Source organism: Rhipicephalus microplus, chromosome 2 (genome assembly GCF_043290135.1).
Source record: "Rhipicephalus microplus isolate Deutch F79 chromosome 2, USDA_Rmic, whole genome shotgun sequence".
In the NCBI taxonomy this organism is placed as follows: domain Eukaryota; kingdom Metazoa; phylum Arthropoda; class Arachnida; order Ixodida; family Ixodidae; genus Rhipicephalus; species Rhipicephalus microplus.
Window position 1 is genome coordinate 263618221 of NC_134701.1, and position 27137 is coordinate 263645357.

The 27137-nt window shown below is 44.5% G+C and overlaps 1 protein-coding gene across 7 annotated transcripts; it reads right to left on the bottom strand.

The window, feature by feature from the left end:
* Window positions 1-1306: 1306 nt before the first annotated feature.
* On the bottom strand, window positions 1307-20773 carry LOC119169332 (uncharacterized). Of its 7 annotated transcripts, none has more exons than XM_075880606.1 (5): window positions 20573-20770; window positions 18510-19950; window positions 9421-9507; window positions 6901-7167; window positions 1307-2692 (listed from the first exon to the last, which is right to left on the bottom strand). In XM_075880606.1, the coding sequence occupies exons 4-5, from the start codon at window positions 7163-7165 to the stop codon at window positions 2379-2381; spliced, it is 579 nt and encodes a 192-aa protein (XP_075736721.1). In that variant the 5' UTR covers window positions 7166-7167; window positions 9421-9507; window positions 18510-19950; window positions 20573-20770; the 3' UTR covers window positions 1307-2378. The 7 variants fall into 7 exon arrangements, 4 of the variants coding, with proteins under 4 accessions (XP_075736721.1, XP_075736724.1, XP_075736733.1 ...); XM_075880609.1 differs by having other exon boundaries at window positions 18510-18801; window positions 20567-20770; XR_012887698.1 differs by lacking the exon at window positions 6901-7167 and having other exon boundaries at window positions 18510-18801; window positions 20567-20773.
* Window positions 20774-27137: the final 6364 nt, after the last annotated feature.

Below are 27137 nucleotides of genomic sequence, written 5' to 3' on the forward strand. Positions count from 1 at the left end.
GAAAATAAAACTCGTGTGCTGCGTTGAGTTTCGGAAGTACTGGCTCACGCTCCAAAGGCGAGTTCCTTAACCACTGGGCTAAAGGTCCCAGGGATGCACAGCATCACTATCTCTGAACCTCATGAATGAGCCACGTAGAAATTCACGTATCAAATAAAAAAATTGCAAGGCTGCACTGAATTTCGAACCTAGGGCCCCACGCTCCAAAGCCGAGTGTCTTACCCACTGGTCTAAATACCCAGACTTGCAGGACGTGTGCATCCCTCAACCTGAATAGACGTGTGAAATAAAGACTTCGAAGCTGTGCTCAGTTTCGAACCCATGGTACCACACAGCTATGTCGAGTGCCTGAGCCACTGGGCTAAAAAAGCGCACTTGCTGAAGTTAGGCCGATCTTGTTTAGCAAAGATATTTTACCATGTGAGCCATTTTTGTGTCATGGATTTCTGGTTGAGTAGGGTAGCCCATTGACCGAAGTCCTAGCTTGATTAACCTCCCTGCCTCTCTACTTCGTTTATCTCTCTCTTCTGCATTAAGAAAAAAAAATAAATATACGCAGACGAAGTTGTTCTAGTTGAAGAAAAATTCGTCCTGGTCCGGGAACCAAGACAAATTTTCCTTCAACTCGAACATCTTTGTTCGAAAAAATCCTTGCGAATTTCTTCGTGGGTTCATGCTACAAAGGTGTGGCTGTCATTCCTCCCTTTCATAAGCCTTCACTTCCTTGCGGAATTCCGGAGAACTCACTCGCTGTAACAAGGCTCACCGATAACCACGCCGATTAAGAAAGTAGCACCCTTGGGTAGCTTCGTAGAACACTGTTCCACGGGAAGATTTTGCGATGAAGTTTCAAATGCCCAAGTCATCGCTGAATAGAATGCTCCAAATCGGGGTCGTGTGTTACCTGTGTGATGACTCTGATTGATTGATATGTGGGGTTTAACGTCCCAAAACCACCATATGATTATGAGAGACGCCGTAGTGGAGGGCTCAGGAAATTTCGACCACCTGGGGCTCTTTAACGTGCACCCAAATCTGAGCACACGGGCCTACAACATTTCCGCCTCCATTGAAAATGCAGCCGCCGCAGCCGGGATTCGATCCCACGACCTGCGGGTCAGCAGCCGAGTGCCTTAGCCACTAGACCACCGCGGCGGGGCGTGATGACACTGATGAGTACCCCGAATAGGCTCATCAAAAACATCTTCCTTTTCTGTCACAGAATTGCACGTCACGAAGCTCGCTCAGACAAACGGCCCTTCAATGGCACAAGGGTACAAGAATAACGAAAACAGCAACAAACATGTCATAATCCTTCAAACATATGTATTTGGAACAAGACAAAGTGAATAACTTTAATACAATAGGCCGTGAAACAAACATATCGTGACCTCATGTAATGCCACCTTGATCTTGACAAAAACACTCGCATACGCGGTTCTTGATTTTACGAGCACACTTGCCGTTAGTTTCCCTCATATACACCATAACACTGCGCTATTTCTTTTATTATAAAACCGTCGCAACAGACGCCTTATGGCGAACGCTAACTCATCTCTCAGTTTAGTTGGCTGTATCTCTCCATTTGCTTGTGGAATTTATGACACGAACCACGATTGTCGTTAAGATCAAGCACACCGTTCAAACTTGCGCAACGTGACTCGGACTGTTGCTCGGTTTTAACTTTATTTACCTTTGCTGCAAGTAGAGTAATGTTTCGGTATATTCCGTGGTATAACAGCTCACATCATGTCGGCAACACGGCTGCGACGACTAGACTTATTGAATATGACATGGTGCGTCTACGGAATCGTAACTCTATTACTTCCAACTGCGTGTCAGCCAAGCCCGCATCAGATCACGTGCCTTCGAGGGTTCAAAGTATGGGCATCGGCTTATGCTTTGCAAAGAAGGCGACGCAGAAACGAGGTAAATAAGACACTTGTTTTGCCTGTTTTACGATTACTGTACAAGCAGCTTCAAACGTGCTCCAGTCCGATTGCAAGTGATCTCTACCACTGTCAGCGCAGTGCTTCGTCACAGTGCTCCTTAACTAATATTTTATTGAGGCCTGTGATTCCAAATGTGTGCGTCTACGCATCCAGGGAAGGCGCAGCAAGGGTATACAGTATATCTTAACGATCCTTGCGAAGTGGCTGTATCACATGGTCCCATGCCAATCTGTGGACAGGGAAATAATGGAGCACATTATCGAAGCAGAACTTGCTGTTAAAACTCAGGAAGCTTAAATAATAAAACCAGCACTATACGACAAGCTCGCCACGTGGTTTACCACAAATCGCGCTGGAAGAGATGAACGTCAGTTCCTTGAAACGTTTCCTTCTGGGCTTGGTCTTTGCCAAAGCGTGTTCTGTGCGTTAAAGTACACGCACTTCGGATTGAATACAGACAACATGCAATGTCTTCGCATGAGTGTCCACAGATGCTGTATTCTTCTCTGTTCGACGCGAGAAACGGTTCGCGAGAGGTCCGCGTAAACAGGAGTGCGAACGGGTGTTCCAAGGCAAGGGCCCCAGCATGCCACTGAAGTCCACCGGTCCACCAAGTTCAGCGTCCACTTCCAGCAAGCTCATGATGACCGCCATGGCTGCCTTGTCATTTCCTTCACTGTTGCCCTGACTTCCGGCCGTCAGGATGTCCCGACTCGCGAAGCTGTTCACCAGGTCCAGATCTAGAAAGAGAAGCAGAACGTAAAACTACAGGCAAGATCCCTTACTGAAATAAGTATACGCGAGTGGATCACAGTCTTATTTCAGCAAGAAATTGTGGATACACTTGTTTCAATTATTTGCTTTTGCATATTTCTTGCGCTGTTAGAATCGTTCGTGACCCTAGAACAATCTTGTTGGGTTTGAGTATGCAAGTAATACGTCGTTCAAACCAATAAGAATTAAAAGAAAACTGTCGTCTCTCTTGCAAGCGAAACAAGTAGCCACCGGGAGAGCTGCAAACAATGATGGTATTACACGTCGTGTAAACTGCGTTTGTTCGACATGTTTTTTTTTTCAGACATTACTAATAATAATAATACTTCTTGGAGTTTATTGGGAGACCTTAGTGATGGGGTCCAGAAATTTCGACCACCTGGGGTTCTTTAACGTGAACCTTAATCTAAGCATATGGTCCTCGAGCATTTTCGCCTCCATCAAAAATGCGGTCGCCGTGGTCGGGATTCGATCCCGTGACCTGCGGGTCAGCAGCCTTGTGCCTTAGTCATTACACTGCCGTGGCAGGTTTGTTTAGCCATTACCGTACGTCTACTCAAGGCTGAATTATTCTCAGCATGTGACCGTGTTTGTAAATAATACAACACTGAAGTGCGATGACCTAATTGTGAAAGTCACCACAAGTTCTCTGTCTTGTGTCATGGTGCATTCACCAATGGCGAAACTCTAGTCATCCCAGACTGCGTGTACTAACTTCAGTCACTTTCCAATATTAGTAACTGATAACAACACCACATCACAAACTGGCTTCATTACGAAATAGTGCGAAAACCAACATTATGCGAACGTCGCACGTATGGTGCTGTCGTAAAATCTGCTGCCCGAGAAAACATAAGCACTTGTCGTCTTAAACCTACTGCCCTCCGAAAATAAAAACCTGATTTGAGTAACCCGGACTGAAGGTGTAGAGCACTTCGAATGAATATACACTCAATAGTGCGCTCTCTTGTTTTCTTGCCTGAGACAAAAAGATTGCGCTTGACCAAGCCTTTCAGGAGATTGAATAGCTCCATACATTGGTTTTAGACTTCAGCTGAATAAAACGTCAGTGTGCACTTCTAAGTAGCCGTTACTTATTTTCGACTGCAATTGGCCAGTGCATATCAGGAAATAGAGTTGTGCTCAACAAAAGATCTAAATATGGTTGCACTCTCCCCGTGCTCCATAAGGTATCAATCCAAGCAGTAAACTTTCGTGGTCTGTTTTAACTCCAGGACACATCTTTTCACAAAAGTTGCAAGTTACCTTACTCCAACTATTTTAGAAACTGTGTCCTGGGTTGTTTTTGAGAGTCGTGACAATGAATTGTCACCACGCTCAGTTCAAAGGCGTTTGAAGCAGTTAAAGCGTTCTTTAAGAAGCATTTTGTCCGATAGCGCTCAAAACTCTAATGTTATCATGCGGCATGAATTTTGAGATTCAAAGTTATTAGTGTTTTCTTTCATCGACACAGCTGACAGGATGTTTTTTTAGATACTGATAGACTAGAGGCTGATCTATCGAAAAAAAAATTTGGTTTGGATGCGAAACGGGAAACTAACGTTGGCAGGCCTCTGTCATCAAACCAAATGACTTCTGCACAGGTGAAGTATGTACGGTATGCCCCGCCGTGGTGGTCTAGTGGCTAAGGTACTCGGCTGCTGACCCGCAGGTCGCGGGATCGAATCCTGGCTGCAGCGGCTGCATTTTCTATGGAGGCGGAAATATTGTAGTCCCGTGTGCTCAGATTTGGGTACGTTAAAGAACACCAGGTGGTCGAAATTTCCGGCGCCCTCCACTATGGCGTCTCTCATACTTATATGGTGGTTTTGGGACGTTAAACCCCACATATCAATCAATCAAGTACACGGTATGATGGAAGCCTGACTAGTGGGGACAAAGGTGTGAGAAATTTGATAATAAAGGGTTTTTCGTCGGCTACAGAGCAGCCTTGTTCACAAGTTAGCTGGAACATCATGGTTTTGGAAACGACGTAAAAATCTGCCATGTCCAATTCGCCGTCTTGACAACTCCGATTGACTCACATGGCGGATACAATCTCTCTGAATGGTTGAAAATGTGACAGTTTCACAGGGTCTGATGGCCCAGTTCGACAGCGTACAAAATAGCATATGGAAAGAAAAAAAAAACTTACGCAATGAGCGACGATCTAGAAAAGAAACGTCCATGCACTATGGACACTTATGACACTCGCCCCAAAGGCCACACCTAACGTTTTCATTATTAACATAAGCGAAAATTGGGCCATGCCTTGTAAAGCTGCAGGCTATCTTCGTTCTCAGTGGCAAGCGTTTGCATGCAATAAAGGAAAGAAATCACTAAATGTTAGTCGGCAGCGTCTTACTTTTTACGCTCCTTCACAGATTACATATCGACGGAGCTAACTTTCCATCTAGCGGCCAGGGCACTTACGAGACTCTGCCATGATATGATTGGCTGGCGACGTGGAACTGAACGGCGCAGCAGCATGAGCTGACTGAGGCGGTGGCTCCAGTGAATCGGTCTCACCGTTTCGGTCACCGGGCCCGGCGTGGACGGTGCTGGACTCGCTCGCTGGATTCCGTGCCAACCGGTTGTGCCCTCGCGATCTCTGACGACAGTGCCGCTCTGGCCGACTCGGTTGGTCCTACGCCACCTCCTGACGCCGGTCCCCGACGATGACGACGACAGTGTAGCTCTGGCCGGCTAGATTAGCCCTACGGCATATCCTGTTGCTGACAAGAGCTTTCGCCAGTGGCGCCCTGTCCTCGGACTCCTGTGACCGTGTTCATCTTTCCTATCTTCTCTTTACTTCCGTCGCTCCCTGTCCCTGCGTCTCTCTCTCTATTTACCTTTTAATAGCTCCTGACCTCCCATCCCTTGTGAGCTACTGTTGAGGTGTCGCACCAGATGCAGACAGTTACGGGGCTCACTTTTCTCTTCTTTTCCCTTTTATAACCACATAAGTGGACGGTGCTGGGCGATGGAGTACCGAACACTTTCCTCGCTTTCCGAGATCAGACACGACCATATGGCCTCGTATAATTATCATACGGCCTTGCGAAAGAACTAATCACCACGTCAAAGCTTCAAGTTTGAACAAATTGGACATTCAGTGCGCAGAAGACGGGCAATATTCCGGCAACGTTTGGAGTCAAGGGGTGTAGAAACAAGCGAAATGAAAAATACAGGAATTTTTTTCTTCGGGAAACGAAAAGTCTGCCAACTTCTAGATATTTTGCCTCCCTCCCCTATAGTAATATATAGTTAAACTACCAGTTTAACTTGCAAAATAGTTTTTTTTTATCTCCTACATTCACAGAGACCCAATTTAATGACAAAGCACTCTAGCGGATGTCAAAGTAAACTCCCAGATTAACCCACATGGTGGCTCCGCTTCCTCAGCTGCTCCTTCCCGCAATATCATTTCTCTGTTGTACTTGGAAATAATGCATATAAATCAGGACAAGCCATAGATCTTGATTTGATTTGATATGTGGAGTTTAACGTCCCAAAACTACCATATGATTATGAGAGACGCAATTACTTTCATCTTATCTGCCAAACACTAGCCCAAGTGAAACTCGGAAGTACCGGTGAAGTATAATACGCGAAAAGAGACACCGAGGAGGAGAGATTATGGCCACATCTTCAACACCCCCACCACCACAGCCATCTCCATCAACGCTTTTGGCTTATTTCTAGTGCGAGTCTTGCGAATGCGATTTCTTTATCTTTCTTGCCAATTCTCTGAAAACTTCTCCAGACAGTGTTATATGAACAGGCCCAGTCAAGGTTTTCATGATGTCGTCTCTTTCTCGCTGCGTACTTCCCCAAATATCTTTGTCAACTTTCTAGAGAGGGGTAGGAAGAGGAGCGTGACTCGAGCGATGTCGTCCATACATGCCATGTCCCCCCCCCCCCTTGTTTGGTAAATTATTGGAGTGTAGGAGGAGAGCATGTGCAGTGTGTCTTCTTGCAAGCGGCATATCTTATATGTACATAGTTGCGTATTCAATCTGACAGCTTACAGCAAAGATGATGGAGTCATGATGATTGGTATGGCGTGAACTGACGACTAGGACAAGTAGAGAAACAAGGACAAGCGCTACCATACCAACTGGCCCACTCCGTCACCCTTCTAAGTTATAATGCGCTTGCGCATTCTCCACACCATTCACTGTCGTCCGCTGGGGCGTGTTCGGGCAAACTGAGGTTGGCGGGTGCCCACGACTTGAAGTAGCTGGTGCAATGGATGACCGAGTATCGGTGGTATACAAGCTGTGCGACTTTGGGCGTCTCTGGCCTCCTGTCGTGGTGTCGGCCTCCTCCTTGACGGTCGCCTGCGTCTTGCATTTCATCCGACAGAAGAAGAAGCGACGAGCACCGCGACAGAACTTACTCTGCCGCGGTGGAAATTCCCCTTTCAGCGGAAGCATCGCTGCGTGAACGAGGGCAAGTGGGTCACGTGTCATGATGAATGCATAGGGCCATAGGTAAGCAGAAAGTGCCCAACTCACACAAACTCACTCATGAAACATGTCTGGCGTTTTGGACTCACTCGGACCCAGACTCACAAACATTTTTCTGACCCTGACTCACTCGGACTCAAACTCACCAAATTATTACTCACCTGGACTCACTCCGACTAACCCCCGTATTCACAAACGCTCCTCAACTCGACTTTCACCCTTCACTTGACAGAGTTGAGCACTGCGCCACAGCTCGGCTCAAAATGAACCTGCGCTACTCAAGAATCACAGCAGATGATTGCTGATATGCAGTGACTTGTTGTGTCTAGAGACGGTGCTCCCATCGGCTTTCTCAAGTGAAGGTGAAGCGTTGAGTGAAGGGACGTTCTAGAATACGGGAGTAAGGCTCACGGCTTGGTCTGAGTGTGAGTCCGAGTAATTCGACTCATGAGTGAGTTCACCGACCTATGCGTACGGCAGAAGACTAACCTTACGTTGAAAAAGGGCAACGCCGATTTACACAGATCCCAGATGAGTGTCCTGGTGACAGAATGAAGCCTCCTAAGAGGTGATGTGCAAGATCCTACGTTCTGAGCTGTACCGCCAAGTGCGAATCTACCGGCAAGTTCTGTACACGAGTTTACGTTGAGCGCCTACCTTCTTTGACGTCTGTGTCGTCTTTTCCTGTTTTCATATTTGCCGCCCTAATACAAGCTATCTCCATGGGCAACCGTAACACGCCCGAGCCACAACACTCTTGAGTTAAGATTCGCCCTGCTACCACTTGTGGGAAGCGTGAGGATTGGGTTGGTTTTATTCTGACGGGAAGGTGGCGATTCTCGTTAGGGAGTAGTGACACTTTATTACCTAATTGCTTTGGACAAGAACATCCATATTATTGCATCCTATTGTTTGTCCCATTAATTACTTATAATTATTTCTTTCTTTTTATTGAAACTACGCAATACGATTTTGCTAATCTATCTATTTCTTAGTGTTAATCTTTTATCCTTTCCTTTCTATCATTCCCCCCTTTCCCTAATCCCAAGTGTGGGGTAGCCAACCGAGCCAAAGCTTGGTTAGCCTTCCTGCCTTTCTTCTCTGGTTCTCTCTTTCTCTTTTCTTTCTCTAACCAATAATTACGAGTGGATTTGCAGACGACAGAATATTGCTTGACCTTCTCAATGTTTCCACGACAGTTCCTTCTTACATTCTTTTCTCTCTCTCTTGCAGTCATATGTTCCACACTCGGACTCAGAAACATTGGTCACTGCAGCTCTTTTGGGTCGTTTTCTACTACAATTTTTCATGAAAAACAAGATAAGTGAACTGCCGCACTATTTCCGTTTTTTTTTATTTAACATGAAAGTGCTTTATGCCGGGGTCCACCACAGCTTCGTGACGTTATATGACGTTGTGAAATATTTCGGGCTGCCTGCCGTTCTTCGCGCGACATCGCAATTTGTTACTGCAGCATTCATTCATTCACCTTTGTGACGAAACGAAACAATGCACAGTGAAGGCTCAACTACCTATGCGAGGACGCGTGTCACTTTTGTGTTACAATTATTCTTAAAAAGAGAGATCAACCACGTCTTTTATGCTGAGACCGAGATGCGTGTGAGAGAATGGCGCGGTACTTTCTTCCTCACCCGAGTGTAGCTGAGCGTCTGTTGCACCGACTCCGACATAAACAGGATGCGACCGCTGTCACAACTCACAACGAACAGAAAACCGTCAGCACCTTGCAAAAAAAAGGAAAATTAATCAGAAATACTTTAGGTAGGAGCTTTTCAAATGTGACTGCCCTTCCTTATATCACATTTATCTTCAATGCCTCATTGACAAGAGTTTGGTTAAAGTCATAGTATAGGAAACCCTCACGTCACACTAGCTATAGCTTATGAACTTCGGTTTTTCGCGATAAGCATTCGCAAAGAGTGAATGTTTCGCCACGTGGTTATCATCTGACAAACACTTTTGCGGTTCTTGCTGCAAAAGCTTATTTGTGCGGGAGTACAGAAGGATGTGCGACGTGGCACGAAACAATGTCTGATAAAGACAGCCTCAGCGTAGCTGCAGTAAATACGACGAGAAATCACCAGTCGATGGCTATTTTGATCACAAGTGAAAATAAGCTTTGTGGGTATCTTCGAACTTGAGTTACACGAAGTTTATTTAGGAAAATAAACTTTCAGAAATCAAGTTACGCTATCACTTACCTGTAAGACAACGTTTTTGACGTCCTCGTCCAACAACCACGGGGCTTGAAGTGCCCTTTCATGTACGAATTTATGGAACCTGCATGACTGAAGACAAATCAACGGTATGAAGTGAATACGATCAGGCACCCACCATAAACAACAGTAATGCTCTTAGGCATAAATGACCCATGAGTCGATTAATGAGATTGATTGGCGGACTGATGTTGGTAATGCGAGTAAGCCCTGCGTAGTATCGCAACACAACGAACAATGGCTGAACGAATACATGACATCGTTTTCTGTGCAATCATTAGTCATTAACAGTGCGGTAAATGTTCGGCTAAGTTTGTGTAAAGAACACGCATTCAAGAAAAAAAAACATTGTACGTCGACCCCAGTGATCGGGACGAGCATTTACCACGCATGGTCTTGATGTGCTGCACGACCATGCGGAGTATGGTCAACTTCTCCAGCTTCCGGGACATGGCCTTGCACGTGGGCACCAGGGAAGCTATTTTGCTGACATATATGTTTATCTTGTCTCAGCGTCGTTTCTGAATCTCGCTGTAGTTCTGCCTGCAAATCCAGCTTCAGCCGTGAAGCCCGTTGGCTGAACGTTTAGTGAAACACCTAGAGCGACACTTTTACCGCGGTAACGCCTTTACGATGTCTATTCATTATCATGCTTTGGCATCAATAAATAAAAACGTTTTAGTCTACACTTACTTCGAGATAGGAATAAAACGCAGACACACGTTGTCTTACAATGCACACCAGAAGCAAAAGTCATTGAACTCCGCTAGCTCGCACAAAAATAAGGAACCCATTGGACACGTGCATTATTTGTCATCAACTCTTAGCATATCTCATAGGCGTATAAGCCGGGGGAGGGCAAGGGGGCACGAGCTCCCCACTGAGAAAAAATAAATGTGCTGAGCCACCCCCCCCCCCCCCCCCCCGCTTTCGACAGTGGTCACAATATGTTGCACACTGGGGAAACCAACTCAGGCGAAGTTTTCCTTCACCCCAGTAATCGTTCAATTATATTGCTCCGGGGAAATGAAAATGTTACGAGGGAACGTTACACTGTAGTCAAAATTTTTCACCATTTCTGCTGTGAAAATTTTCTTAGTAGGCTCTTTGCGGTACGAGCAGCCTATGTGGCGCTTTCGCATCTTGTGTTGTAGCATTGCAGAGCATGCTACGCTGAACAGAGGCCCTATTGCATTAGATCACTTGTTCATGATTTTATTTTGCCATGACTGGCCGGTGGCGCTACGGATGGGAATGAGCAAACTTTTTATCGACTGGTCAAAGCATTTGCTGCTTCCGGAAAGCAATTTTCTTTCATCGAAAAGGAATAGCATCACCACTGCTCTGTCGAAGCTTCTGTGAGCAGATTAGTGTGACGAATTTTTTTAATGTTTTCGTTTTGCCGTACCGGAAGCGCCAAAAAAAGTATTTCTATATTTTAATCTGATAAAGCTGATCAGAATTGCTTAAGATACCTTGGAGCGATGGCAGCAGCTTGAGAAGTGGCGATGAATAATGCTATGAACTCCAGCACAGTAGGAAGCTCGGCTTTTAAGCTTGCCCTGCAACTTTACCAGAAGGAAGGTGAAAAACCACCGTTTTTACCACTATAGAGGCTTAATTATGAGTCGGGCTGGTTAGTTGGTGGGTTGCCATTCAACTTGAATTGTCTTTTACATCTTAAAATACAACTCAGACAGCAAAGAAGCACGCGTTCAGCGCTCCTTTTCTCTCTCTCTCTCTCTCTCTCTCTCTCTCTCTCTCTCTCTCTCTCTCTCTCTCTCTCTCTCTCTCTCTCTCTCTCTCTCTCTCTCTCTCTCTCTCTCCCTCTCTCTCTCTCTCTCTCTTTCTTTCTCTCTCTTCCTCTCTTTCTCAGTAAGGGTGAGCTCACAGAGATTGCTTCGCATTAAAAAAAAAAAAACATTGAGTAATACAAATATATACTGTTAGTGAGACTGCCATCAACATAGATGTATTCAGGCGGCAAGTTGTGACATAATGCATAAAAAGCGTCGCTTATTATGCTATTGCATGCACTACACACATATATGTTGACCCACCGCATGCTGCTTAAAAACTGGCTGTCTTTTTTATTGAAGAATGCTCTGTTCATAAAAAATCACATCAAAATGCAAGTGCATTCAGTATATTTTTCTTCTCATATATATATATATATATATATATATATATATATATATATATATATATATATATATATATATATATATATATATATATATATATATATATATATATATATATATATATAAGGGAAAGAAGCGTATACCTAAGGGCTCGTTTTTCCGTGTTTTTAACACAATATTAATGAGATATAACAGACAGTAATGCCAAGGAATGTACAGGGGAAGTTATTAAAATCAATGGAATATAAATAAGAATAAAAAAAAGTGGATGAAAAAATTACCAACTGTGAGCAGGAATCTAACCTACGACCTTCGAATTACGCGTTCGATGCATCGAACGCGTAATTCGAAGGTCGTAGGTTCGATTCGGACGTTTTGCAAATCGACCTACAACTTTCTCATTGAAACTTGTTATCCATCTTCGTTCCTTCAAATTGTAGGTAATTAAACAGATCTTGTTAAACAATATTTTAGAACACAAAAAGTAGTCTGACTAACTCCCTGTAACAGTCAGCAACGTGTATTTGGTCGCGTTCTAATTGCGTGTGTCGGCATATATTTAAACACTGGCCAAAGGTAGCTGGGGCACCCTGTATATCAGCTGACGAGTTACGTAGGTAATTTCACCTCTACTCTGTTCGCTACTGAATTAATAGGCCAGAAGGAAGGAGAAATAAACAAAGCTGAGCGGCTGGATATTAACGCTACAAACAATCCCTCTACGAATACACGGACAAGCTCAAGCAACTGACCACAGGCCAAATTTTTCATGCCTTTTATACCTTGGCTCAAGTTGAGAGTCGGCATTAGACTTCAGACTTTAACAGCGCCCGTTCAAAACTAAGGCAATTATTGCAGAAATTGCACTGCGTAGAGAGCTGTTTTTGTTAAGTTCACGATGATTTCATTGTTTAAGCTCTCATATGGCGAAATCACCTGGCATAGTTCGTCATTTTCTGGCACTTGCTTTTTCTTGGTGGCAACACATGTAATGCTTTGTGAAAGATACGGATGATGACTTACATCCCTGGAAGCAGTCTAGTGGAATTTAGTGCTATTTAGTTCATGAACTCCAGGCTTGCGCTGAATGTGTTGCGCCACTAGAGAGTAGCAATCATCGGGGATTATTAGGCACCCAAGCTTTTATCATTAGCTCTTGGCAAAGGCTTCTCTTGAAAATAGACTTTCGGTTAGTCAGAAAAGCAACTCTCAGTCAAGCGAACACCACGGTGACAAAACGATCTTCCGCGGATTACTAGCATGAACTATCTGGTATCGGCCTAGCAGACGACGCGCGAGCGCCTCGATCAAGTAGTCGCGAATGACACATGCCTTTGAAATGAATTGGGTGTCCAAAACAGCAAGTGCTTCAATATTCTCGTTTCCAAGTTTCCATTACATCCTAAACAATGCGAATACAGCCGAAAACCAAGTCGTATAGCAGCTTCGAATGCAGCCGCGGCATTCGTTAGCGCGAGAGACGACGCGGTGGCATCTCTACTCCACTTGTGACGCCTGGCGGCGAAACGCCGCACTAGCACTGACCATCATAATCACGAAAGATCACTGAAAGCGAGCGTAAAATCGGGTTAGTGGTTTTTGAAACGAAGAAACAAACAAGAAACTAAAATTTAAAGAAGTAATAAACGTTCATAAACCTTGTTCGTGTCGAGCTTCGCGCTCGAAGATCAAATAAAAGTAATAAGCTGCCAATAGTAACAATATGTTCGAAGCGCTTGCTTCACATGGGATACTGCGTGGCGACGACAATAAAGTGCAGTGCTTGTTCAAAGACCAGTAGTCATGAGATAAGCTTTCGTTGGTGGTATGGTTACTGATCTCTAAATAACCGGATTGTCGCTATACAAATCAGAGGGGTTAGCAAGGCTCCCTTCTTGGCATCCTCTGCCTCCGACATTGCAGCTCCGGCATCCTACTTTTCTAGGTCCTCCATTTCACTGAAGCAAGAAGCGCTAAACATTAGAATTCCATTGCTGAGTTGACGGTAGTAAATATGCATTGGCCACCGTTCCGTTACGCGAGCAGTAGTGACAGAAAAGTAGAACAGCAGTACGCTTGTTTCGTTTCGTTTTGTCGTTTTTGTTCAATTTCACGGTGGCCAACCAAACCGGGTAAAATTGTGGCGAAACCAGTCGCAGCACTGACGTCATTAGGAGCAAGCCGTTAAAAAAGACGAGTTTTTGACGAAGCTTGCGTATTATAGGATGTGACACTTTTTATGATGTACGTTTACACCAAGAAGAACTGTTCTAGTGCTGACAGACAAGAACCATATAAACGTATGCACAAATGAAATCATTACGATTTGACGTAGTGATGATTAGTGGAGTTTATTGGCGCAAGGGCGATGTGGCCAAAGAGCGCCAGAGCGATGATAATGAACTGTGCGTTACGCATTGTGGATAAAACAGATGTGACGTGGCTGTAAATGGGCCAAAAAACAGTCGCTGTAGGTGCGTAAAATATACATGGAGTAAAGTTATGGCAATGACAAATGATGTGTGCAGTGGAGACATACAATTCATTAAGTATGATATGTATATGAAATAAAAACTTGGCGTGGAGCACTAGTGCCTCGGTGGAGCCCTTAAAACAAGGGCATGGAGGCCTGGGCTCACTGAAAGCTGCTATCACAGCGGCATCTTCTGGACAGAGGACGCGCTATGAATTTGTTGGCCTCAAAACATTACATACTACGTCTTTTAGAAAGCCAAGGACTGATTTTGCGTCAAAAAGCGGCTTTTCGCCGAGAAACATATTAGGATGTAGAGGAAGATGATAGTGGTGCGCTAAAGGAAAATATTTCTTTCTCTCTTTTTCAGCTTCTGGGCATCCAGGAGGACGTGGAGAACGGTTAGCCTTCGCCACATCTACCACAAGTAGGAGGTTCATCGCCAGTCAGCAGAAAGTTATGGGTACCGTATGTGTGTCCTATTCTGAGGCGACAGCATAGGACATCAGTTCACCGTGTTCTCGTAGCGGAGGGCCAGTAACCTAACGGCGGCTTAATCAATTGAATCTTATTACTTATTTATGTGTCCCATAAGCACTGCCAGTGGCTTCGCAGTTTCTTACGTAGGAAGGGTTTTAGATCTGTTGCAGGGACAGTAGCGGTAGGGTTAATATCGCGCTATATAATTGACGTGACCATTTGGTCAGCTAACACATTGCCCTCGATGCTTCTATGCCGATTGGACGTAGCGATACTCGTTCTCTGAAAACAATGTTTTGGTACGATCTACAGGATAGAACGGCTCTCCAGTTTTTGAAAAGAATGTTGTAGCAGCTGCTGCAGGTCTGAAAGTAACCTGTGGTCATTCCCTCTCATTCAGTGCAGGATACCATTAGGTTATCTTTCAGTTCGCAGAAACAAAAAAAAAGGTATGCACTTAAGAGAGAACGAACAATGTGTTAGACTTTCTACTGTTCGTATACTCAAGTATGTTGTAGCTTATTTAACCGACAGAAAGCAGTTTGTTGAAGTTAAATCTAGTGTATCTAGGACGCTTAATGTTACTTCTGGTGTGCCGCAGGAAAGTGTCATGGGGTCGCTATTATTTCTTATATATGTAAATGACTTAATGCGAAAAATTCCTGACGCAGTGTCTATCAAACTTTTCGCAGATGACTGTGTTGTATTTAAAGTATTAACTTGCTCTGAAAACCATAACCTTTTACAGCAAACTCTTCGCGACATCAAATCGTGGTGCACAACGCGGGACATGGAATTAAACGTTGATAAAACAGTGCTAATGAATATAACACGAAAAACGAACCCCAGTGTATTTACCAACAGTACCTATGGTTCTACCGTTAAATTAGTAACACAATATAAGTATTTGGGGATCACGATTTCAAGTAACATGATGTGACGGGCACACTTTTCGTCAATTTGCACTTCTGCTTTTTGGAAACTGTGTTTTTTTTTTTTAGAGAGAAGCTCACAAAGGTCACTGCGAATGTTAAACTTCAAGAGTATAATACTATTATCAGACCTAAATTGGAGTATGAATCCGTGGTATGAAATCCGTTCACGAAAAAGGATATACAGAGCTTAAAAGCGCTACAAAAGAAAGCCATCAGATTTATATTTAATAAATACAAAGGCTAGATTCCCCAACTTAACTTATGAAAGCTTATAATATCCTTCCCACTAGCTGTCCGCGAAAATTCAGTCGACTAAAGTTCATGCGTAATATTTTAAACGGTAAGCTTAGTATGTGTGCACCCTCATATTTGACAACCACTACAGCCAGAACTATGCTCAATACTCACAAACACACCCTTCAACACATTTTTGCCAAAACAGAGGCATTTATACAGAGTTTTTTTCCCCGCAGTGTTTCGGATTAGAATAGTCTGAGTTTGTTTGCGAGGCAGACAATATTGGTGAAGCCCTTCAACAACATCTGTCAATGAATCGCTGAGACTTTTATATAACTTATTGTGAGAGTGTTGCATTGTATTGGTGCTGTCTTTTATTTCTTTGTTTAAACATCACTTTATAGTAAAACTGACGTATTGAATGTGGTGCTAGTATTGTTCATCTATTATTTCTGTACTGTTCTGCTTGATTTTGTAAACCCACTCCTGCCTGAGCCATGCTGGCCTGCAGTATCGTGAAATAAATAAATAACCTTTCCGGATTAAATGTGTACCTCAACGTCCGCAACGTTCTCTTCGCATGACGATAGTTATAGCGCGAGAACAAAACGACGACACAGAGACAAGAAGGACACGAGCACTAACTTCCAACTGAGTTTATTGCGCAGAGCACGAAAATATATAGAGGAGACAGTAACCATGTGATAAAAACCATATGGCACAAAGAGCAGAACATGAGTAAGAGAAAAACAAAGGCAAAAATAAAAGAACAGAAAAACGGCAAAGAAAAAAGTTATAAGAAACGAAACAGAAAAGTAAAGATAATATAACTACTTGCGCGCACCGAAACCTTCGAGGAACCTGAGTTCCTTCTCGGACAGAGCCACGGAGGGCTTGCTAATACAAGGCGCCTGTTCGCGTGCCATCTGCACGGCCTCGACAATGACTCGGGTACGCTCATCTCTGTGCTTGTACAGATTCGCTGTGTCCTTGAAACGGAATGCAGAGTTCAACATAGACAATAGTTATAGCGCGAAAACAAAACGACGACACAGAGACAAGAAGGACACGAAAGACAGTCTCAGTGTCGTCGTTTTGTTTTCGCGCTATAACTATCGTCATGCCATACCAACTAGCCCAAGCTGCCACACTTCTAAGTTTCAACATAGAATCAGGTACATGGCCTGCTCCCGGGAAGTTGTCTATAGGACCCCCCTTTCATGCGGTGCTTGTTATGTCGGAACGACCGGAAGGTGTCTGAGCGATCGGCTGAGAGAACACGCTAACAATGTTAGAAACGGGAAAGATGGTTTTCTTGCTCAGCACTGCACTGAGTGCAATTGTGTTCCCCTCTTCAAGGACACAGCGACGCTGTACAAGCACAGAGATGAGCGCACCCGAGTCATTGTCGAGGCCGCGCAGATGGCACGCGAACAGGTGCCCTGTATTAGCAAGCCCTCCGTGGCTTTGTCCGAGAAGGAACGCAGATTCCTCGAAGGTTTCGGTGCGGGCCGGTAGTTAAATTATCTTTACTTTTCTGTTTCGTTTCCTTAAAGATGTTTCTTTGCCCTTTTTCTGTGCTTTTGTTTTCGTTTTTCTCTTACTCATGTTCTGCTCTTTGTGCCATATGGTTTTTGTCACATGGTTACTGTCTCCTCTATATATTTTCGTGCTCTGCGCAATAAACTCAGTTGGAAATTAGCGCTCGTGTCTTTCGTGTCCTTCTTGTCTTTGTGTCGTGGTTTTGTTCTAGCGCTATAACTATCGTCATGCCACCCACAAACTTGCGAGGAGTCACCAAAAGAAGCACCCAGGGTGACTGAGCTCAACTACGTGTTCTGGGCGCAGATCCAACTTATAATACTGACAAATGCGCAGCCGCAATGTCAAGATGTCCTCGTATTTGCACACGTGTTGCGATCGGAGCAAATTATCGAAACATGCACGTGTGTCAGCCTGGATACGCACACATGTACGTGGAACTGGAAGCGAAACACATTCTTTGACGTTATTTATTAGCACGACGAATTGACCGCACGTGGGCCGTTGTTGTGGAAAAAAATGGCGTAACATTGCTTTCGGCATACAAACACGTCATCTGCTTTGTAAAACCAAGCGTTATTAGACACTTAAACGCTGGGCATAAATGTCATAGTAGGTAATCAATTGTCTGCAATACCTGTTTTCGATATGATTATTTTTGTCCGGGAAGATACTCCTGCTAGATAGAGTGTTGCCGAGAGTAAAGAACTGGAGATGTGGTCAAATACTTCAAAAAGAAGAGAAGAAAAATTTTTGAGCACGGGTGTCGCCGAAGCCGACGTTTCAACAAGTGTCTCCTTTAAGGCTTCAACTGCATCCCATGGCGTGTGTGTGTATGTTTTGTCTACTCTCTACCAATCAGTAAAAGCAGAAGAGGAGGAGAGGGCAAGTGCGAAAACGAGGGAGGGGTGGGAGAGAGGGAAAGAACAGGGCGCCAACTCACTTGCCTTCGACTTTCGTTGGGTGAGAGTGGACGAAACTACACACACAGAGAGACGTGCTATGGTATAGGCAGATGCTGCTATGAAGTAGACACTCGTTGAAACGTCGGCTTCTGAGACCCCCCCCCCCCTCCGTGTTTAAGAAGCTTTTACCTCTCCAAGCGTCCATCTTCCCCTGAATTTCTGCCTAACTCAGAGAAAACAGGACGAGCATACGGGAAACCACGCGAAAGCGGCTACGATAGCTCCACTTTTACGAAAACTAGCCAGCATTTCCGTTGTTTCGTCATTGCGATTAACGCAGTAGCTGTGAATGTCGTACCTTTGAAAATCCAGTCTTGGAAGCAGTTCCGAACTGGCGATGAGGACTCTTCTGTCTGTAACGCCTGGCTGTCCACGGGTGGCGGGGGCGAGGTGATCCCCACCTCGATGCCACTGGTGGCACGGCAACCCGGCGTTGCTCGGGTGGCCATGGCGTTCAGGTGGTAGCCCCGTCGCTGGACACCCTCGGCTGTCCGGGGCATGGCATCAGGGATGCCTGGGGGCACCCAACTTGGTCACTCAGGGCACCAGCAACAACCGGAGACCTTTTGCTAGTCCTGATGCCGCGATACCTGCGAATGTAGACAAGAAACCAGGCCACCGCCGAGGCCTGCAGCCTCTGATGGAAGCAAATAGTCCCTAAAGAAGCCCTGCAACTCTTTTCACAGTAACTTCATTAAATGAGTTCCTCACCTCACGAATAAAGTGCCGCAAAAGCTATATTCTTTAGAATGTGTCAAGTGTGAGCGCAGATACAGGGATTTATCGCACGCTCTAAGCACTTTGTTCTTATCAAGCGCGTTCAAATCTACGCAGGAGGGGGAGAAGGGGATGGCAAAAAGACCAGAAGTTACGTCTGTTCGTCAGCGCACGCCATAACCTTGAGCAATTGTACGAAAAAACGGGCCAGTTTCGGTATTAAACCAGGGACCAGAAACTTCCTATACCTCTCAAGCGTTCGCTATCGCATGTTGATACGCAGCGGCAGCGCTATTTTTACCACTTACGATTGCCGGGCATCCCACTAGAAATAAATCGTGAACAGAAAATTTCTTTCATGGCGTCACTGGTGAGGTCACACAAATAGGGAGAAAGGATGAAAAACCTAAAGGAGGCTTGCTGCGGAAGCCCTCCTTTCCCACTTCGCACACAAGCGGTAAATGCTCGTACCTTCTTTCAGGTCCGCTGGCCGCTTGGGCGATGCGGCCATTCGTAAAAATTTCATAATCATTTTTCCAAAGTTTGTTCGTGTGTTCTGTAGAGGCGAAAGTTAAGCTGTTTGATGTCTCAGTATAAGACGAAACTCAATTGGCACAAACGAAATGGACTTTTTTTATTACTCGTTTTGTGTAAAAAAAAACACATACACGTAGTCTGAAGGTGACAACCTATAAAATCAGCTTTAACTTACAACTGACAAACGGGCCTAATGAGCAAACATTGAACCCAGAATATCCGAACCAATGCGAAAATAACAATCGCGAGTAGGACACGTCGTATTTGAATCAATCACGATTATGACAGCGCACAGTTTTTTTACAGAACTTGGGTACCAAACGAGACTGAAGCTCAGAGGCATGAAGAGGCTTGAAGCGATCAGAAGTTTTCAGAACGTTGCTGGAAACAGTGTTTCGGCAAGTTGACTTGTCCTCGTCGGGGCAACGGCCTTGCCGCAACGAAGAAAAGTTCACTTCTCAATACGTTGGCTCCACCGACATTCTCTGTAATAATATTCAGAAACATTTAGTCCATCACGTGTATTTGAGTGACACTATTAGAAAGGACTCACAAATTTTCAAAGAGTGGCCGCAAGAATTTCATGAGCATGAAGCAGCCTATAACTACTTGACATCATTTGAACTACACGCCAAAAGTAAAAGGAGCTAAGACTATGTAGTCAAGCGAACTCCTATTCAAGCCTTTCAATGAACGCATTTTTCCGACAGGAGCTTGGCTGCCGTCTTCACTAGTTAAACAAGTGACACCACACTTCTGTCAGTCCGCCCCGCCGCGGTGGTCTAGTGGCTAAGGTACTCGGCTGCTGACCCGCAGGTCGCGGGTTCGATTCCCGGCGGCGGCGGCTGCATTTCCGATGGAGGCGGAAATGTTGTAGGCCCGTGTACTCAGATTTGGGTGCACGTTAAAGAACCCCAGGTGGTCGAAATTTCCGGAGCCCTCCACTACGGCGTCTCTCATAATCAAATGGTGGTTTTGGGACGTTAAACCCCACAAATCATCTTCTGTCAGTCCACTAGTTAGGCTTGCAGAGAACTGGGCTTACTCATGTATGCTGATGCAAAATCAACACCTGCTCGAATAATGGATCAGACTTCTTACGCTCACCCGTCGCCTTCGGGAAACGCTGAGAAACCTTCGCGGAACCAGAAATCACCGGGTAGGCCCACTTCAGAGCCGCGGAAAACATGTGTTGTCAGATTAAGCCATCTTCGACAAATGCGTGGTTAACTTGTTCGGCGTAGCTCACTGCGGCTCCCGTTCTCTGCCCGCCGCCACTTGCTGTCTTTATCTTTCCCGTAGTCTGCATGCACGCCATTCGAGTGAGATAACTTCTAATATCGCTGCGTGGGGGAGGGGGGGGGGGGCGGCGAGAATGAGAGGAGGCAAGCGCTACGAACTCAAGCCAATCATTTATTGTTATGTGGGGTTGAACGTCCCAAAACCACCATATGATTATGAGAGACGCCCTAGTGGAGGGCTCCGGAGATTACGACCACCTGGGGTTCTTTAACGTGCACCCAAATCTGAGCACACGGGCCTACAACATTTCCGCCTCCATCGGAAATGCAGCCGCCGCATCCGGGATTCGAACCCGCGACCTGCGGGTCAGCAGCCGAGTACCTTAACCACTAGACTACCGTGGCGGGGCCTCAAGCCAATCACTTCCCACGCTTCGCCTAATATAAAATTCACGAAATAAGGAACAAGGAAACACATATAAACAAAAGAGATGTTCTTTAAAGGGGTATCATTTTTTTCTTATTGGTGAAAACTTGTGGAAGCCAATAAATGCGAACATTCACATCAACCTATCTCTGTTCAATCGGATCTTAGGATGCCCAGCAACCGCTACGAGCGTGCATGTTCCTTGAAACTAAAACCAGTGCCGAGTTTCAAGGGCCTGATTAAACCTCGAGCACTTCACTTTTTTTTATTACGACGCTCGGCTTACCTTCAGCGGCTCTTACCTTTGCCAAAGCAGAAGATGCATCAACGTTCGCCTTCGGGAACACGAACGCGGATTATCAGAGTCGAGATCGTGCTGCCTCCCCGCTCATTGTCACGAATGCGGCTTCGTACCCTTTTTCAACGGCACAATGAAACTGTCGCATCATACAAAAAAAAAAAAAAAAAACGCCAGGCCTGCGTGGAAGGTGCAACACAGTCACAGCGAAAGCTGGAAGAACAGCCTTTCAGAGCCCTTTCTAAACACTTGTTGTTGTTCACCTATTGATAGTGGCGAATACCCACTATGGGGGATTGGCCAAGAATCGGGTGGTTTTAAAAATTACTGTTCAGATTTGGAGTAATGGAGGTATAACAGAAAGATTACCGATAGCCTAGGAAAGTGTGGTGCTTAATGTTTATTTGGTAACTGTTGCAAGCACACTTGCTTGATACCCACTATGGTATTAGTGATAAAAATTTTAGGGTATTAGGCCGGCATTCGCTGTGCTATTTTTGGTTATTTTTATTAGAAGCGTAATATCCGCTAAACACTTGCAAGGGATTGTTTGCCATATGTTCATGCAGTGGCTGACGACGATGGGGAATTATGCCTGAAGTGGGTTTGCGCCACAGTTATTAGCTGAACAAGAACAAGCTTTTGTAATGTGTTGGAACACTGGACGACCCACTCGTTACGCTATTCGCATTGTGCGAAGACTGGTTGTTCTTTCACTGTTGTAAAACGCTTTATGAGTCGCATTAACGTGATTTCTTACCCGACATTAAGCCTGCCTAAGGCAAGTTTGCCAACAAGACCTAAGCACCGGCGTCGCGCAGTGTTATAACACTGGGCTGGCAACCAGCGGACCCGGGTTCATCGCCACTGTGTCATTGGTGCTAGGTTTTTTTTTTCTTCTAAGTTTGTGCGATATAATTACGGACGCCGGCGGTGGACAACCGCACGTCATTTTAGTTGTGATCTCATTAGAAGCTTCCGCTGTAAATTCAGTTAGCAAGAGAAGTGATTGAAGCCTTCCACATCCGACAGAAAAACGATAAGTGTGTCAGTATGATATCGATTGCGCTGAGTGACGCAGAATTTAGCAATCTTTCCAGCACCTGCAGAAGATGATACCAATATATATATATATATATATATATATATATATATATATATATATATATATATATATATATATATATATATATATATATATATATTTTCCCTTGCTTGCGTCGTGTTTGAATATATTGCCGTTTTCTTTTTGCATTTTCTGTTAAGTTGCACTTCACCTGTATATGAGCTATTCTTTCCCAAATAAATTTTAGTTGCGATTCAGCACCTGTCTGTGTCTTTTTACTTCGTCGTCGTCTCAAGTGCGCTGTTCAACCAAGATGAGCGGTCACGATGTGAATGGCGGCGTGGGCAGAGCACCATGTATAACAGCGCTCGCCAAATAGCGGCGGAAGGAAAAGGTATGCGCAACTCTGCCACCCAAAAGGTAGCATATACAGTAACCCTAGATAAGACCACCCCACCTGCTGACATGGTTCGAGTGGAAAGGGTATATAACTATGCCCTCCTCCTTTTATGGTTGGTGTTTTCTTACGCGCAGCCACTAGACGTACCCAGTGAGACAAACTATACATATATGAAGCCCGGAGAAATAATCGATGCCTGATCTACCAGCTTCTTTATGTTCAGTTGTGCCACGTTTGGCGAACGTTTGAGCTCACATAAAACAACTTGACATTTTACTTCATAGGTAGCGCTACCACAAAAAAAAACGCCTGTGAGAATTATGATTTATTGAAAGTATTTTATGTGAACCACTGGGTTGTCAAGTTAGTAAGCACAAGTAGATACAAGACACATTATGTACCTACTGATGTGCAATAGTCGTTCGAAATTAGCGTCCAAAAGAAAAAAAACACTTGCTATAGAACAGGGCAGCAGAAAAATTACCTAAATTCACTGCTGCCTTGTAGGTTCCCTAATAAAGACAAAAGAATTTTCTTTCCAAAGGATTCTAAAAAGGGGGTCTGCTGTTTTATTATATAGGAGTCCAGAGTATGAGCTTGTATAGTTTTGTCGCTTCATCGGTAATGCGTTACCAAGTACAGCCATAAACTGCCGAATTCGCACAATAATATTTCGTCAACATTTCGTCGCAGCACTGATAACTTTCGCATGAAAACTAAATGTAATGTATTCCAAAGAACCATTCATTATGGTTCTGCGTTGAAAAGAAAAAAAAAGATATTCGCACACAATTTTTCATTATTTTGACCTTTTTCATTGAAGCGTAAATAAATTACAAATTATTAAATGTTCAATATTTTTTCATAAACAACTTGAATAGCACTTCGCCTAAGGACACAGTAAATTTTTCTTTGTTATGTTCAACAGTCTCGCCGTACTCGCAGCACAACGAAGGCTTGTACAACGAAATTGCCTTTTGTTGCTCGTACTAATTTCATTACTATTAGGTGATGCTTCCGATCAGGCCTTAACACCACATGTCAATGGAAAGCTGATAATTAACACAATTAAAATTCATTCGTCCAGCGCAGCGAGCAAAGTGCGTGCGCGAACAACGCGTCAAGTTTGAAGTGGTTGTCGCCAGGGTTTGAACACCACCTTAAAACATACAGAGCATACAGGTAACTTCGCTCGCTGCTGTGGATATGTTTACGAAAGGAAAGTTGCTTGTCATGTGTATACTTCCGCGTTGATTGATATGTGGGGTTTCACGTCCCAAAACCACCATATGATTATGAGAGACGCCGTAGTGGAGGGCTCCGGAAATTTAGACCACCTGGGGTTCTTTAACGTGCACCCAAATCTGAGCACACGGGCCAACAACATTTCCGCCTCCATCGGAAATGCAGCCGCCGCCACCGGGATGCGAACCCGCGACCTGCGGGTCTGCAGCCGAGTACCTTAGCCACTAGACCACCGTGGCGGGGCAATATACTTCCGCGTTCATTTAATGCGCATTTGTTGAGTGAGCACTATAAGCACAACAAAACAGGGGCGTTGGCAGCATTTTTTTTTACAGCGAAAGCTGTTATGAGATCAACACTCCGGTCTCGCACAACAATTGTTCACCAGTGCCGGTGTCGGCAACCACATCACGCGAAATTAGAAAAAAAAGAACCCAGTACCAATGACACAGTGGGGTTCAAATCCTGTACCGCTGAGTGCCAGCCCAGTATTCTACCACTTCATGAGCAACGCCAGTGCTTTTTTTTTTCAATGCATGGAAGTAATGCAATCAAATGATGTGATATATAGATATACAATCAATCGAATCAATCGTATCGAATATTGAGGCACGAAGACAAAGAACCGGTTGAAAGCTCTTTTCAGGATACTGCAAGGACCACTATAACAAATATTTAACAAATTAACAAATATTTGTATTTAAAAGTGCCGGGGAAACGAGGCAGTCGGGTTAATTCCGACTGTGTTTCAGTACCGTACTTCTGTCGGAGTGATGTGTTTTGTTATTCTTTTTTTCCAGCTGCAATTGAGTTTTGGAATGCGTTGCCACGCATTGTAGTAAATGCAAGCGGTCTTTGCCAATTCGAAAAATTGTTGGACATGTTTTTGAGTGATGTTGCTGCCAGATGATAAGCCTGCATGTTTCCTTGGTTTGAGTTTTTTTTTTCTTTCTCCCGGCTGTGTTTAAGCCTTGTAATGCGTAGCCAGGCATTGCTGTAAATACGGGCAGTGTTTGCGATTTGATAAAGTGTTACACATGTATTAATTGATTGTGCTGTCATTTGACATAGATGTATATTGGTTGGTTTGTATTTGGCTGTACCCTCCCTGTAAGAGCCCTCAAGAGAGGGCTGACAGTAATATGAAATAAATATACTCACGTGCACACATGCACAAGACACAATTTCATACAGTACAACGAACCTTCAAAAGTCTGGTAAACAAACACACATGTCCTGAAGTCCAAGCCACTCCGCAACAGGGTTGAAAGTCTGTGCAACACTACGCACATCGGCGGCGTCTTCTCGAAAAACAGACTTGGTCGAGCGAGGTGGCTCACATGTCTGTTAATCATGCGGCTCCTCCATAATGAATGAAGGCCTAATAACATAATCAAATCATATGGAGCACTATTGTTAAGGGACTTTCTGAACGGTAGGAACCTAACACCATGAGCTGTAATTGTACATTCTTTTTTTATGGTTTTCTTAAGAATGTCGCAGGGTTGACACGCATCACAGCAATGAATAAAACAATGCTCGATTGTTTCAGGCTTATTGCACAGTCTGCAATCGAGAGACCAGGGCATGCATATACATTTTTTTCATGAAGCCACGTCTTTACAGGTAATGTGGAGGTTTGTAACTTAAAGAAAAACGTTTTCGCTGCTGGTGATATACACATTTTATGTACATGGTAGAACGCATCATGACCAGTTTGAGATAAATATTGCTGTCGGTAAAGAGGTCCAGGAAAAAGGGTGCTGACAAGTGCAGCAGTGAGTGTCGTTCTGTTTACAGTGTATAGATATTCTAACGAGAATCTGGCTTTCAACAACTGCATGGCCTCGACAATCTCTGTCTAGAAACCCCACGATTGCGAGTTTTCAGCCAGTCTTGTCGTGACAAAAAGAAAATGGAGGTGGTAAGCAAGTCGATTCCGGAAAACAACCAAAATAAACGGGTGACACACATCCTTAAGGCAGAAAAATCTCATCACCAGTTGTCGTACAAACAAATGCACAAGACTAATTCCCCCCCCCCCTTCTCAAGCGGAAGAAAAAAGGTTGTCTCTTCACATGGCTTCTCATGAAGAATTCCAAATGAAGCAGGCAAATATCCGGTGAATTTTCCGGATATGTACGCGAGAGCAATGCAATGCTTGTAGAATGTAGACAAGCTTTTATGCAAGAAAGATGTTGCATGCTTTAGCTCTCGAAGAAACGGAAAGATCCCGCCCTTGCCAAGTTAACACCTTGCCAAGTTAACACCTTGCCAACTTAGCTTGTCTTAGGCAAGCTTCATGTTGGGAAAGCAATTACGTTAATACGACTTATAAAGCGTTTTAAAACAGCGAAAAAACAACCAGTCGTCGCACAACGCGAATAGCACAAGGAGACTGTCGTCCGATGCTCCAACCCATTACAAAAGCTTGTTCTTCCCATACTAACTGTGGCACATACCCACTTCAGCCATTGCATGAACAATTGGCACAAAATTCCTCGCAATAGTTTAGCGGATACGCTTTTCAGAAGTATGACGAAAAATAGTATAGCGAATGCTGTCCTACTACCCTAAAATATTTATTATTAATGCCGTAGTTACCATCAAGCAAGTGTGCTTGCAGCAGTTATTTAATGATTGTTTAGAGAAAAGGCTCTGAAAGGCCACTCTTCTAGATTTCGCTGTGACTGTGCTGCGCCTTCCATGCAGGCCTGGCGTTTTTTTTTTTTTTTTTTTAGGGGAGAAAGGTGGGGGGCACCTCTTTGATCTGCAGGGGCCGAGTAAGCAAATGGTTATCGTGCGCTTCTATGCCGTGGCAAATGTAAAATTGGGCGGGGGGTGGGGGTGGGTGCGTACGCTGGTGTCATTGCGCGCATGGTGCCACTGGTAACCATACGCACAATGATCTTTTGACGATGGTGAATGATCAGCTAGCTAAATACACATGGTGAACCTTTTTGTCGACCATAAGTGCGTAAAGTTTCTTTCAAAC

Excerpts from the sequence above, each read along its gene's own strand:
- LOC119169332 (XM_075880606.1), bottom strand. The coding sequence starts at position 7,165 with ATGCTTCCGCTGAAAGGGGAATTTCCACCGCGGCAGAGTAAGTTCTGT. Across the intron at positions 2,693-6,900 it reads CCAGCGGACGACAGTGAATG|ATCTGGACCTGGTGAACAGC; the intron begins GTGTGGAGAATG and ends TTCTCTTTCTAG.